The 15,683-nt window shown below is 38.3% G+C and overlaps 1 protein-coding gene across 2 annotated transcripts; it reads right to left on the bottom strand.

Annotated features, from left to right (window-relative positions):
- Positions 1–723: 723 nt before the first annotated feature.
- LOC103710772 (heterogeneous nuclear ribonucleoprotein Q) lies at positions 724–11,580 on the bottom strand. 2 transcript variants are annotated; one of them, XM_008796652.3, is made up of 13 exons: positions 11,453–11,580; positions 11,065–11,313; positions 8,824–9,374; positions 8,622–8,711; positions 8,300–8,539; positions 7,791–8,012; positions 7,353–7,650; positions 6,919–7,244; positions 6,724–6,830; positions 6,560–6,657; positions 6,398–6,474; positions 6,236–6,329; positions 724–6,018 (listed from the first exon to the last, which is right to left on the bottom strand). In XM_008796652.3, exons 2-12 carry the CDS (start codon positions 11,303–11,305, stop codon positions 6,237–6,239), a joined length of 2,343 nt encoding a protein of 780 aa, XP_008794874.1. In that variant the 5' UTR covers positions 11,306–11,313; positions 11,453–11,580; the 3' UTR covers positions 724–6,018; position 6,236. The 2 variants fall into 2 exon arrangements, with proteins under 2 accessions (XP_008794874.1, XP_008794875.1); XM_008796653.3 differs by having other exon boundaries at positions 724–5,977.
- Positions 11,581–15,683: the final 4,103 nt, after the last annotated feature.

Raw genomic sequence — 15,683 nt, 5'->3', positions numbered from 1 at the left:
TGGACAAGTGACTTTCCAAGCCAGGGAGTTTGAACATATTTTATGAAGTTATTTTGGAAGTCGTGGATGTTTGATCCCTTACAAAATCAGACCATATCATCCCACAATTTCAAAAGCACAGCTCCACTTACAATGTCATTCTTCCATCAAAAAATCCACACGATTTTCTAACATCATTGTATAGCTCCGGTGATGATCGAGCCATTTCCGGACAGATGACTCAGCTCTGTAAGGTGGATTAAAAAAAAAAAAAAAAAAACCCTGCTTACTTTAGGAGACCCTAAAATCCTAGGCAATACCCCCAATAACATACATCGGACCTTCAAATACAGGAAGTCCCAATGGGTTATATCTTATCATTACTTACAAGACGATTAAATCATATGATATCCCACAGCATAATTTATTTTTTATATATCTAGATAATAAATAGATAGATAGATATACGTCCATCTTTCAAAAAGAGGGAAGTCCAAATTGGTTATACCTCACTACTCCTTACAGGACGATTGGCTACATCTCACTAGCACTTAGATTGATGTCTATTACTTGGATGGATGATTAATAGTCCCCATCAGTAAATTAGATAGATAGATGCCCCAATTGGTTATGGATCGATGGATCGCCTGGACCATTTGGAAACCAAACATCAAACCCTAATTTTTTTTTTCCCACGCCTAAACAAGCATGAATATATCAGACATTACTGTAGCATGTTCACAATGAATAAAGCTTTGCTTATATCATTACAAGATTTTATAACGATGTACACAAATGGAATTCATGGACTGGTACATAGAATTACAACATCATGATCAATCATATACATCAAATTAGAGCGCCGCCACAAACAACCCAACAAAATTAGCAACATCACTTTGTATGCCTTTGGACTTCAAGTCAGAAGCTTCAAACAAATCAGTAATTTGAAACAAAGTTCAAACATTACTCATTCTGCCACATACCACATGCCATCCTTGTTAGTAACAAATAATCCAACTAAAAGATAAAAAAGAAGCGTATTATGTGGTGGTTTAAAATATTTTATGCCATCGTACATATCTTGTCTTTTAACATTTACTATAGGTCTTAAGGTCCAGTCTTTAGTACTTTATTGTATACTCTTTAACACTTACCATGAACTCTCAAGGTCCTATCTTTAGAACTTTATTGAAAGGGTCCATTTTCAGCACATCCTCTAAGACTTCTGGCAACTGTCCCTGATCTCAACTTTCCTTCTTTTTTCTCTATTTTTTTTAAAAAAAAAGGAATTCAGACAAGGGTGCTGGAGCTACTCACCTATGTAGGTGAGGCACCAAAGCTGCACCATATATCATTCCCTTCGGGGAGCTACTCCCTATGCAGGTGACCCAAAATAGGGAGCTGTATGGTGCATGCAGACATGACGACTGTACATGCATGTGCCAATTCAACACCTTTTAAACTATTTTAATAAATGCCAGTAAGTCTGAAACATCTAATTTTATAGGCAGTTGGTAGAAAATAACAAATCCATTTAGTCAAAATATGAAACACGATAGAAACATCACCGCTTCTAACACTTTAGTTAAAAGAAAAGGCATGCATGCCTAACAAGCCAGGTGTTGAACTGACCTACATGGTAAAAATGTAGCAGATAGATGGCCTGTCAAATTTTTATAAATGAAATAAAATATAATTATCTAATAACCATCTACAACACGGTTACACACAACCAAGATATCACGACTTTTAGCCAAAAGTTAAAACTATAAAGCAGGAGATAAATCAAACCTACCATCAAATAGTTAGTTTGACCCTACAAAATTTCTTGTTTGCTGTTCTATCTCACGCACCAACGAAATTTGCAAGTAACCTCAAAGAAGCAGCATCGCCAGCCATAAAGCTGAGAAACTTTACAAAAACAAAAAAAAAAAAAAAGGACTGTGGTGCTGCTACTACACGTTCAACAGCAGCTCCATTTTTGCAAGTCTGATGAGCATTTCAAGTTCCCATGACCCGGTAAAATCCCAGCTATGAAACAAAACAACTCCATAGCCTTCAACATTAACATCCGACTTCCCTGGAAACCTACAAAGGTAGGTTAGAGGTGCAAAAAAGCTGAACACGGAGCAAGCTAGCACTGGCTCAAGCTTGGCCCGTTTCATAGTCAAGCTGAGCTCTCCTCAAGATAGCTCATCTAATTGGGAGCCAAACTCAAACTGTTCATGAACAGCTTGTTTAAGAAAACTGGTAAGGGCTCAAGGTATTTCAATACATTTATTCATATAGCTTAAGCTAATACTTTTAATTATGTATTGATATTATTATTGAAATACATTATACTCTACACAGCCTCTATTACTTTATTACAAATAATACAAAAAATTGTAGTGTAGATAGCAGCAGAAATATTACATAACATATAAATTGTTTTACATATTTATATTTCGAGCTAAAGCCAGCCAAGCTCAAGCTCAACTCATATACTATTCAAGACGTTTCAAGCCAAACTTACCGCACTCATTGAACAACCCCTATATAGCACAAAATAAACAAGTCTGACAATTTTTTTCAGACACATCACCAAAAGAAAGTAGGTTTTGAACATTCAATTGGTTGAGTTGTCATAAAGTTGGATACGGAATAATATTTGCAAATCAATAAGGGGAAATAAACAACTTAACAAAGAATAAGGTCTTAACATGGAATTACAGGTTTGATGAACCCACCAATCATGTGAGATTCAGCAAACGATAAGAAAAGAACAAAAAATAAATTTCACAAAAAATAAATATCCCAACTAAGCTTAAGCTTCACTGACAACAATAACACTAACTTTTCACTGATAATTCTTACCTCACAGGTGAAAAAGAAATGAAGATGACAAGTGCAACCACAACCCAAAGCAAAACAAAAGATAAAAGAGTTGCCTGAAGAAATGTTGCCAAAGATTTTTCAAAAGCATTCACTCAGAACCAAAACATTCACCAGAAGAATATAACATAAATGTACTTGAAAATGCAATGTCAAAGTTATGCAAAAGATCATTTCTAAAACTATACAGGTGGTAACAAAAATTCTTCGCCAGTATATATATAAATATACCTGAAAGCAAGAAAGTCTTAACTTCTTCAGAAACTGATATAAATAAACCCAACACTCGATGACTTGAATAAGGCTTTTCAGCCTCCGCTTGCTAAATAGTTTGATTTGGGTTAAATGATATGTAACCCATCGACCAATATATACATGCTAAATTAAAATAAACCCTTAACTTGGCATTTATTTTGGGTTTATCACAAACCAAACAGGACCTAAAAATACAGTAAATGAATAATACTTGCATACTTGCAACTTCATAATATCCGTCCCTAAGAATAAATCACAAAATACATCAATAAGTCTCAGTCTTAAACTCTAGCTTCATCATCAAGTTACTGTTTACATAACATTATCAGTTGCCAAAACTGAATGCCCAAATATTAGCTGTGCAAGGCCTGCAAAACCAGGCAAGGATAGGTGGCATAAAAAGTCATGCTAGTTATATCAGGTCAATAGTTCAGGCAAGTCAGTTGTGTACATTAAAACTTTCTGGCCCGCGTGCACGGTAGATCGTACCAAAGGCAGGTAAGACAATGATACTGATACATCAACACAACCAAGATATCTTCAAGTGACGTCGGGCAGATAACAAATAGGGAGACCTGCACTGATGTTTGTTCTTATGTTAGACCTAAAACGAAATTCATAGTAGAATATCTTTCTTGTTTCTCCCACCTTTTCTCCTCTTCTTCCTTATCTTTCCCTTTGCTGTGAACACACGAATCTTGGAAGCACACCAGCAACTAGGCCTTGGCACCAGGCTAATCATCCGGTGATTGGCTAAACATCAAATCCATATTATCATATTCCAATTCCATGTTGTCTGATTAGATGAAATAAAAATGTTTTTAAAAGCTATAATGCTATTTCTCATGGTAATCCACATTGATGTAATGGAAGTGAAGGACCCAGAGCAATGATGGAACATCCTGAATAATCGACCCATTTACCAAGCAGTCTCACAAAATCTTCCTTCTTTGCCCTCCCTTACATCTGAAAATGACTTGAAAACTTTATTATAACCATCCTCATCTTTTCCACTCCAACATCTAGAGCCTATGTTGCATCCATTACCAATTCAACATGCCTCACGAGGATAAGGTTTAAACACACAATTGCCTCCAGGGTGTAGCAAAACCCTTCAGCCATCAATATTGAAACAATATTTACTGGTAAAACGTAACTCAGTGACAGATTGTAATTCCTTCAGAACATATCAACATTTCAAACAGGCTAGGGTCCAGTAATCATTTTCTATAAGTAATATGACTGAAATGTCAAACACATGATTTCTGCACAAAATCCATACTATCATAAGTCATTTCAATCAAACACAAGGTACTTAATATACCTTATGCAGGGATATAAAAGAGGGTAACTTGTTAGTTGTTACACAAAAAACTTTTGAGAAAAGAAATGACTCAAGACAACCTACAACAAACATTTTCTACAAAAGGCTAAACTCCACAGCACCAAACTGCAACATGTAAACTCCAAAAAAAAAATCAAAAATAAACAGAACAGATTATTGGTGTTGTCATGTTCCACTCAAATGGGGAAAGAACTCATGAAATGAGTCCTAAATATGAAGTTTATCGATGCAGCTGCTGGTCCCCACAACTATTTTGTTCACAATATGGTAATCCACCACCGAAGTTTTAGGTGTTGATAAGGTGCAGTTGGAAGACTTGCATGCCTCCAAGATTTCTATAAATTTCCTTAACCATCGTTTGAACTTTTTATAGTAACAGACATCAAATAAAGCTCACTCCACAAATCAAAGCAATGTACCACTAAAATATCTCATATAAATCTCCATTTAGGGGGTCTGGATTGTAAGAAAATAAGCCTTTCCAAGATGAAGCGACGAAGGCACAAAACGAATTAAACCAATATAGTTGAATTGACAGTTAAATTCCATATCCATGAACAGATATGTACTCATGTTCTATGCCCTCATGTTTCTATCCTAATTACTTCTCAACTCCCAGTCCCATGTACAACTTTAGATAACAATGGTTACAGATTCCCGGCAGAATCAAACTTCAGTATATGATTAACAAACACCATGTCAATTTGCTGTGTGGAGAAAACCAAATAGATTCCATCATATGGCTGCAAAACATGGATTATCAATAACAAATAAATCACTTTTAGAACCATATGCCTACAACAATATTCACACACACTTTTACCATTATCCATTCTTGCTGATCTATATAATTAGTTAATGTAAGAACATAACCAGCCAGGCCCCCACTATAAACCTATGCATTCTGGCCAACCAAATGCTGTGTGTTCACATCTTCAAGGACCAGCTGCAAGAGCGCAAGGACGAGCTGAGATTGCATGAATGTGTTAAATCCAAAATAATATGAAGAACTAGCTAGGTTAGCATGTGAATGTAAGTAATCAAGACATTCATCCAACATGTTCTCCCTGTGAGAGCCTTTCCAATTTTTCAATCAGCACTTGCTGATCCTTGCTCTGAGATTTCATTGTCGAGAATAACATATTTCTAGCTTCTTAAAAATAAGCTTTAATCCAGTAATCACGGCATAATAAAATTATCCAGAAAAGCTTGTAGCATTCTTTATAGTACCTCAAACTCTAAGATCCTCATTTCCATCTCATGGATGTCTTACGATAGAAATAAATATGTTCATACATACAACACTACGGCTTTCTCGATAATCTTGGTACTGACCCAATATGTCAAGTTCCCTTACAAAACACAGAATTAAGCTAGATATCCATATGCTGATACTGCCCTGACCAAACTTTAGAGTCCATTCCTTCTCAACTCAACCTCATGAAGGTTTCTCTCAGACAAACAGAGTTGCTTGGTTTAAGCCCTCTTTCCAAGCGTGTAGGCATCATATCCAGAAGCTTCCTACAATCCACAGCCTACATCAGCCTTCTGTGATGTCAAATCTGTGTCATAAAGACAAACCCATGTGTGATCACGAAGGCCCATACAACCAAGCAGGCCAGCTTAAGTGAAAAAACAAAGCCATACCTTCTTCCAAAGGAATTATTACCAGCCAAAAAAATAAAAAGCTAACATGATAAAGAAAGCACACATGATTTCTCATGTGGTACCCAGAGAATTTCAAAAAAAAAAACAGTGAAAGGAAGAAGGTTTGAGCACCTTAGTAGTATGAACCTGACCCACTACCACCGAGGTATCCGCTGCCACCCAAGCTACGGCCAGAATAAAGGGATGAATAAGAGCTACCACCAACCTGGCCACAAGCAAAGATGTCAGGTGTAAAATATAGCTACACAAAAGAGAAAACAAGGAAGAACTTACATCGGATCCCCGTGACAGGTAGCTGCTGCTGAAGCTCGATGAGTACATGTCACCAACATCGCTGCCACTAACAGAACCTATGTAGATATCCACACAAGATGGAATGTCTAATGACCCAAACATGGTAAATATTTATTGTAATTAAAAATGGATTTTAAATACCTCCTCCGTAGCTCATGCCTTGACGACTGCCATAGAGCCCATCCTGACCAGAAAGAGAAGTACGGCTGCTGCCATAACTCATATGAGATCGCCCAAGCCTAGAGAACAAGTATATCATTATATATATAATCATGCAGAATAACTTTCAAACAGATGTTACATACCTATCACCATAAGCATCACCATATTGAGCACTAGTACCACTAACACCATAATCCAAGCGAGCCCTTGATTGACGCATGCTTACATCAGCATATCGAGGAGCATCATCCTTAAAAACCAATTAAAGAGACAATATTAAATAGGAGAAAACGCATTACATGCAGGAACAAAGGACAAATGGGCAAGAAAATACTTACCAATTCTGAGTATGGACGTTTCGAACCAGAAATGGAATCATAATCCCGACTACGTCCTTCTCGGTAGGTTGGAAGAGGTCGTTCAAGTTTTCTTCCATAACCATCATCAATGTAGGCCCGCCTATCAGCAGTTCGAGGAGCACCACGAGGCGCAATATCAGAATAGGCTGACCCACGGGAAGGATAATCATCTCTGTAGGATGACCGCCTCTCAGTGGGAACCCGGGACCCATACTCGGCAGCAGCTCTGCTTCTGGGAAGAGGCGGCGGCAGCTCATCACGCCTACCATAATCCCTCTTTGCACTACTCTTGGGGTATGCAGGAACTGCTCCAGTAAAAGAATAAGAAATAAGAACATGGACTGTAAGAGATCACAAGCACACAAAGAACCATAAAGCAGGCTACCCGTGGACTAAAAGAACAAGAAAATTACTTGGTAGCCTCCTCTCGTATGACCTCTCTGGGGGAGGCAAACGCCTGGTTCGCTCTGGCACAGCCATAACAGGGCGCCTGTCTCTAAATCCCATTGGTCTCTTAAATCCACGAGCCCCAATTGGTGCCCCACGACCAACTGGTCTTGACAGACGTGCTGGAAACCTATAAGGTGGAGGACGACCATATGACACACGACCACCTCGAGGAGCCCCACGGCCAATCCTAAAATTTCCTCGAAGACCACGTTTCACTCTACTTTTTTGATGGGGCCTCGACAATCTAGCCCTAACTTTCACCTAAAACAACATGCTAACAGTTAATAAGATCATATACACATAAAATGGAGAATAAATGGAATTACTGAACATGATAAAGCAACTTATAATGGAAAAAACATGAAGGAAATAACAAGACCTAAATACAGATACAAACATACCTTGTTATCACCTTCACCTAGTTCTGCATTGTTGATGCCTTCGGCACATGCTACAGCATTATCATGGGTATCAAAAGTAACAAATCCAAAATCCTTTCTTTTAGCAGATGGCATATTTCGAGCAAGTTCAATTTTCTCAATTACTCCATATTTCTTGAGGTACTCCTTAACACGATCTTCATCCCATGAAGCAGGCAAGCCATCAACAAAAACAGTTTTAACCTGAAAACATATTGGCAAATCATGCCAAAAAAAAAAATCAAATGAAAATACTGGAAACATAATAAGTCCTCAGCTAAACAAGGCAGTAGTCATGATATTCCAGGCCAAAACAATAATATAATAACTAGATATAAAATGCCATGTTTATCCCAACATATAGTTAATTGCATTAAAAAACTTGATTACCTCCAAAGAAAAAACACTCCATTCAACTTATCACAATGAAAAGGGCGTCACCCAATATGATTCGAAAAAAGAAAATGCAATGGAGCTTAAATTACATATACCTGTGCCATGATTTCGTCATCTGGTTCAATGAAAGAATCTGCAAAAGCAACTTTAGCAGTTCGGTCAACTCCAAATACCACATCTCTCTTCTGCAAGCGCCTATAAGCATCCATTGCATCCGCGCGAGATGAAAACTCTAAGAATGCAAACCCACGATTCATCCCTTCATTGTTTGAATCTTCGACCAGCGTCAAATCTTCGACATTTTCAATTCCATAGCTCTTCAGTTTCTCCTTCAACTGCACATGTATTCACAATAGTACTGAATTAATACAGAACGGATAAAATAATAAATGAATCAGCACAATACAGCCTATTTACATGTTCCTTTGTCCATGTTTTACATATATTGCCCAGAAAAAGTGTGTCGCTGTCTTGACTTGGGGCAACACCACATTGTTTACCATGCACCTAACATTATCAAAGAAAGCCATGATCAAAAAGAGAACCCAAATAGTAAAAATAAAATAAGAAACAATCTTTATATAAGTCAAACTAAAAAGAGAAAATGTGGAAAACCAACCACTGGATTCTTGAGCTCTGAAACAGCACGTTTAGCTTGCTCTACAGTTGCAAAACGCAAAAATGCAAAGCCTTTGTTTTTCTTTGTCTGAGGATTCATCATAAGTCGAACTTCAGTAACCTCACCAACTACGCTAAAGACTTTCCTGAGATCATCTTCAGTCGCATCTTTATCTAGACCTCCAACAAATACTTCAAACTCCTTACGCTTTTGGTGCTCCTTGACTACATCATGGTGCTCTTCTTCCTCTGCATCAACCTCGTGATCTCCCTCAGCATCCCCGTCATCCCCTTCACCCTCAATGTCCTCTCCACCATCCTCCATCTCCTCATCTGCCATATTAGCTTCTTCTTCTTCAACCACATCATCTTCCTCAACAACCTCCTCAATTTCATCCCCTTCCTCTTCCTGTCCATCATCATGCTCCAAATCCTTCTCATCATAGTCTACAGCAGTATCATCTTCAGGTTCATATTCTGGCTCATTGTCCTCCAACTCTAGCCGTTCACCTTTATCCTCTTCCTCATAAGAGTCCTTCAAATCCTCTTCATCTGCAACGACACCAAATAAAAATCATTTGCTCCTTTGTAAGATGAATATTAGAGCAAGAATGAGTTGAGAGTGAAATAATATAGAACCAATGCAATAAGGCTTCTAGACGGTAAGAAAACCTAATTGATGTATAAGGATCGAATCAAAAGATAAATTAGCACCTGTTAATGCAAGTGGTTCTTTAATTTAATGAACACATCTGATCAGAAAAAAGAATAAAATGCAACAAAAGGCCCACGAGAACAATGCATGAGGGGAAAGAAACAATGGCCCACTACATCAGCCAATATGTGCCAACAAATCATCAAAACCAAGCATTCATAAAGAAGACAATAAGTTGATCCGCTACATTGCCTTCAAATATAGGACAATATCTTTCAGATTAACTGTATACTAGCACATCTGCCTCCAATAGTAGTCTGGAATTTGGAAAAAAAATAAATATATAGAATCCTAGAATAGATAGCTATCACAACAGACGCGTATGTGTATGTGAGTATGCATTCTGTAAAAAGAATAATTCATACAACTTTCCTCTCTGCTGGTGCTTTAAAAATTGAATCAACTGCTTATGGAACATATATGAGAAGTGCAGTAAGACATGGAAATAACAAACATGCAAATCGTTGGTCATTGAACATGTTCGTCAACAGGACATGAGTAGATCCTTAGTATGAGTATGATACATGTAATTTGCAACCATCAATAAGTACTATAATGTCATGGTCTAAACAGTATGTTCCAGTTTTATATCAGTATAATGCATAGTTTAAGCAACCAATGAAGACAAACAATTATGGTACCATAAACTTCTATCTTTTGCCATGGGAACGGAGCAGCTAATAAGGTGGTTAAACTTTCAGTGGTCCTCGAACTTCAGTAATTAACTTTTAAGGGTTGTCAAATATCATTCTAAAATTGCTCACAGGCGATCTCCTATGATTTTTTTTTCCATCTGAATCTCATTCCTCCTCTCTCACAATATTAGGGTATATTTTCGTGAATCACGTACAGCAGGTTTGGATTTGGTAATGTTAAAGGAAAAAAAACGAAAACTATCAGAGCAATGTAAAAATTCAGGAACTACAGTCACAGATTGAATATGTGATCACAATGTCACTATTCAAGATAATAAGGGCATTATTTTTGACAAATGTCCAGGAGCATCCTTTGATGGTACACTTGATTAAATAATCAATAATCTATAAAAGCTAATCGGCATGAGAATCTAATAACAGATATAAAAGTCAAACAGCATAAGAAACAGAGGGATTAAACAAGATATACTTTGTTTGAAATCATAACAGAAGATCCACTAGAACAGCTAAGACAGCAAGTGTCAGTTCCATACACAATCATCATATAATCAAGAGCAGCAATGCAAGCAATTCACTTGAAGAAACGAGTTTAGAACATTACAATACCAAAAGAATAAACTATAAACAGGTTCTGTTAGATCAAGAAAAGGACCTCACCATATTTTCAACATAGCAAATAAGTGGGGAATATAGCATATATACGAAACATGACTAGGAAAGGGAGGGAAACAATCAACGATGAAACCCTTCGATGGAAACATAGCAAGAAGCTATCACAGAGGCACAGAAATCATCTTTGCAAACTCGACCGAATACTGGATTCTTAAACATAAAGTATGGAAAAAATAAGATAAATCGCAAGAAGCCCTACATTCAACATCAACAGAGCCGTTCAATTTAGAATCCAGCATCACGGACTTCTCCTCCGACTTCTCCTCAGCGAACTCCTCCTTCTCCTCCACGACGGAAACCGAGATCTCCTCGACCTTGGGCACCTCCTCGACCGGCGCGGCCTGGCTCTGCGATTTCGGCGTCCCCTTCGCCGTCCTCGCCGCCGTCTTCCTCGCAGACGCCGACCCGCCCGACCCCTTCTTCACCGCTCGAGGAGGCATCTCCGGATCTTAAACCGTCAGAAGTAATTTCAAGGAAAAAAAAGAACGCCCGATCAGAAAGAAAACCCTAGACCCATAGCAATCCAAGAAGGGAATCCAAGAAGCGCAGAAACCCTAGAGAAAGCCAGAGAGATCAAGAGCCAGTACCTTGAATTGGGATCAAAAACCCTAGAAGAAATAATAAAGGAGCAACCCCGCTTCCAAAACCTAAAGAGCAACGCTGGCAATGGAACCCTAGGTCCCTGGGTGGGGTATTTATCGCTGCTCGAGATCAAATACCCGATGAGAGAGCGGAGTTTTAAAAGAACTCTGAAGGCGCGAAATATAACGAGAATACCACTGGCTAAGAGACCGCAGTGCCCTCGTTGAGCGCTTCTCGTGACCGCCCACAACCGTGCTCCGGGGTAAAGGGTAGTGTGGTCATTTCAGAGAGCTCGACGACCCATTAAACGTTACGGCCCGCGGTCGCCCGCACCGATGGGTTATTGGACCGTTTAGGGGTGACAAAACGTTAGCCCACCATGAAACCAAACCCGGGTCTCCTTGGGCTGGTTTAGATCTGGGACCAGCGTAGCCCAAAGTTAGATCAAGACCTGAAATGGATCGAGTATGGGGTATAGCGTATGGGGTATAAGGTTTGACCGAACCAAGGCAGGTATAGAATTATATTTGGATTGAGATAAGTTTAGAATGGGTTCAATTAAAAACTTGGATAGAGATTTTATGAATGGTCGGAATAAATTAGATAGATTGGATTGGATTGGATTGATAAAGAATCGAGCCTAACAAATTAAACTAAATTACAAATCAAACACTTCAAATTGGGCACGGATGTCGATCCATGGGGTTTATGGGTTTATAGTTGGTATAGGTTTCTAATGGGTTCTCTACTTGGCCCCGTTAGTATCTATCATATGTCATTGTTCTAATGTCACGACAAAGAGAAATTTCTAATTTCTAATGAAAATAATAGGTTCAAGTGAGTTGGGATACACGAAGAGAGAGACGTGTTTAAAATGGAACAAAAAAAATATATATGAGAAAAACTCAATAAGAATGCTGTTAAAATATTTGCAGAAGAAGAGAAAAATAAGAAAAATAAGTAATTTTATTTCTTTATTCCATCATATTCGATGCATCTCAGAAGTTATCTATATTCGTATATAGAATCCACACAAGAAAAATAATATATATAAGATCATACTAACAATGAAAAATATTTTTGATTCATACAAGTTGAATATAGATTGATACATAATCACGTTTATGAAAGAAAAATATTACAGGCAATGCAGATTGTTACGTGATTTCTAAAATTATACTAATAGATGAACATCCACCATGACCAATGTTCCAAGGGGATCGATAACTGCAAAATAAATATCATAGTAAATCAAACCTCCATGATGGCAATAGCATGTGGGGGCAATTATTGTTGACAAATATTTATTAGTGGCTGCAATTATCATTGAGGTTTGAATCTAATGTACACCTTTAGGATTGGCTTAGCCTGATAACCATTGAAATGTGAAGTACGATACCAATCTTTTAAGTCAAGAAATTAGGAAGACATGGATAACCAACCAAACTGTTGTCCATTGTTATCACTAGAGTGTACTTGTCTTTTTCGTTACCACCCCGTCACCCGTATATGGGTGAAATTTTGGACTAAACAAGGCTGCAATTGTCATTGATCATAAACGAGGGGTATTTAGATGGAGTTTTAAATGAAAGGCAATGATTAGTTGGGTCAAACTCCAATGGCTCCAACTACCAAACAAATTAAACTAAATTTTAGTTTTACATCAAATAATATTTTTAATGTAATAATTATTGATTTTTGGTTCAAGAGAGTTTTTTTTTTTTTTTTTTGAAAACCAAATATGAAACAAGGTTTTAAAAGAGGTCTAATAAAGTTCCATTGCAATATAAACATTACTTATTTTTTTATAACTATATATAAGATAAGTCCAAATACAATACAATCAATATTCATTGCATTTTTATTCCACTCAAAAAATCCTCTAGAAAATATTCAGTGTATTTTAAACACTAAATACGGCTAATAAATCCAAGTTAAAAACAAATTAAACAAATCGCATTAAGATCAGCCGTCTATTAGATGGGACTTCTTGGCATAGAGCGGGGAGGGGTGATCCAAGAGGGCCAATTGTTTGATTTTTTATTTTGATCAGTTGGGACATACCAAGCCTTATAGGAGCCAGCAAGATCAAGCCTCCTCAAGTGATTTTGGTCAAAACTCCATTCAATGTACAAACATAATCTATGTTGTGGTTGAAATCTGGCCCCAAGGCGACCACGCCAGCAGGGAGCCAAGGAGACGCCGGTCAGGGATGGAGAAAGTGGGCTGCCTCCGGTGTTCCAAGGTACCTCTGAGAAGACGCCGGCCGGAAAGGAGAAAGATGGCCACCTCCCTGCGCTCCGGGGTATCTGCACAAAGCCTTGGCCAGAGATTCTGATGAAGACCCTCCGATGGCTAAGTTAGTCGGATCTTTTTTGTGGAGAGAAGAGCTTTTTTAGTGCCTTTTATTGCCTCTTGTAGTAGCTTGTAGAAGCTTAATAATGCTCATAAAAGCTTGTAAAGCCTACCGAGAGCCTTCCCTACTCCCTTTTTATATGGTAAGGGTGACGGCTGTTACCTGAAATCTCGGGTTGAGATGTGATCAGCGGGCCAATAGCTGGAGATAGCGCGTCGGCGAATGTGGCGGGATGTGACCCTTGACAGGTGTGGCAGGGTATGTCCTTTGACGAGCGTGGCAGGGTATGGTCCTTGGTTAGCGCATCATGACGTGGCCAGGTATAGCTGCGGGCGAGGTCGGGCAGGCTTGCAGGCCGCGACATGCGTTTAGCGAGGTCGACTCTGGCCTTTGGCGAGCTGAGGTCGGCCGGGCCTCTAGTGAAGGTCGACTCAGCCTTTGAGGGGCCTCTTCGGCCGGGCTATTGGCGGGATCGAGGTCTGCCTCTTCGGCTGGCTCGGCTTTGGAGTTTGCTCGGCCGAAATTGGGTGACTCCATGCTGGAATAGGACGATTCATTTTGTCTCCCATCAATCCAAAAGACACAACCCGCTCCCATCTACAAGTATAAAATAAATCTATTTTTTATATATCAAAACATCTCAATATCCATTATTTACATTGTTAAAGTTCAAATGCATCTCTAACATGTTATCTAATCAATCGATGATTATAGTATCATGATTCTAAATAGTTTTTAAGTTAAAACTAAAACAAGATTAAGATTTCTTTTTGGGTATGTTTGGATGACTTTGATTGCTAAGGAGCAGGTAACCCGAAACGCACTTCTCCCAGAAATGATCATTTCTATCATATTTGATTCTTGAAGCGACCGCTCAAGTGCAATTGGACCAGTTTGGCACTTTTTTTCAATAGAGTGGAACTATAAGTCCACTTTGATGATTTCGGGAGGGCAATGTCCAAAGTCAACTTGGTGGAGCGAAATACACCATTGGAGAAAGGTTGTACATATCTTCTGTGCAAAAGAATGATCGATCTTCTTTTACGGCATCGACTGCCGGATCGAGTTCCACACGAATCTCATGGTACTCCAACTATCCTTCTACACAGGTTTCGAAATGGTTATTGCGCGATCCAACAGTTGATATCATAAAAGAAAGCGAATTATGCATAAGATGAATTGACTCTTGGCAAAGATCTTGGCGAATTTTCTTGATACAAAATACAAGATTCCGATAAGCATATATTGTTCAATAATTTGATCTAGATAGGTCGAACCCCAATCTAGATCATGAAAGTTGTTTGCAGCTATTTTTTTCTTTTCCATTCGAATGCATGCATTTGCAATTGCTGTATTTTTTTTTTTTTCTCTTGTAAAGTTGCAACAATTAGAATGGCAAGTATGGAATAAGATGTAGACCAACTAGAAGCTCCCGTGGTCCAGCTTAACATGTCTCTTTTTAGAGACCTCACAAAGACTTATTTGGATTTAAATTGAGGAGCTAATTATTGGAAGGGCCATGCAAAAGATGAAGGAAAACATTTGTTATTGCCGATGTGAATTAGGTTGAGATAGTAGACCTATCCAACTGACATTTATTCAGATTACATGAGATTCTTCTCTCTTTTTTTCTCTTTCTTCTTTTTTTAAAAAAAAGGAAAAAGGACTGGACTAAAGTCCCCATGTTGCTTCTTATGAAGTTCTGGAAATATATATGCAAGGTGCCGAGGTCCTCAAGAGGTAGTTCCTTGTAAGTCTATAGAGACAGTAAGATTCCAACAAGTTGACACTGCTTTCTTTTGTTTCCTGAAGCAGTCTATGATTTGGGGGACTCTTCTGGAGAGCAAATTAGAAGTGGCTCTTCTTCTCAAAAGAATAAG

Source organism: Phoenix dactylifera, chromosome 2, assembly GCF_009389715.1.
Source record: "Phoenix dactylifera cultivar Barhee BC4 chromosome 2, palm_55x_up_171113_PBpolish2nd_filt_p, whole genome shotgun sequence".
Classification (NCBI taxonomy): domain Eukaryota; kingdom Viridiplantae; phylum Streptophyta; class Magnoliopsida; order Arecales; family Arecaceae; genus Phoenix; species Phoenix dactylifera.
Note: the sequence above shows the minus strand (reverse complement) of the source record. Positions and strands in the feature narration are given on the sequence as shown.

Coding starts and splice junctions, on each gene's coding strand:
- LOC103710772 (XM_008796652.3), bottom strand. CDS start 11,305: ATGCCTCCTCGAGCGGTGAAGAAGGGGTCGGGCGGGTCGGCGTCTGCG. Junction 6,831..6,918: donor AACGTCCATACTCAGAATTG/GTAAGTATTTTC, acceptor TTGGTTTTTAAG/GATGATGCTCCTCGATATGC. Junction 6,658..6,723: donor GGTGATGCTTATGGTGATAG/GTATGTAACATC, acceptor CTTGTTCTCTAG/GCTTGGGCGATCTCATATGA.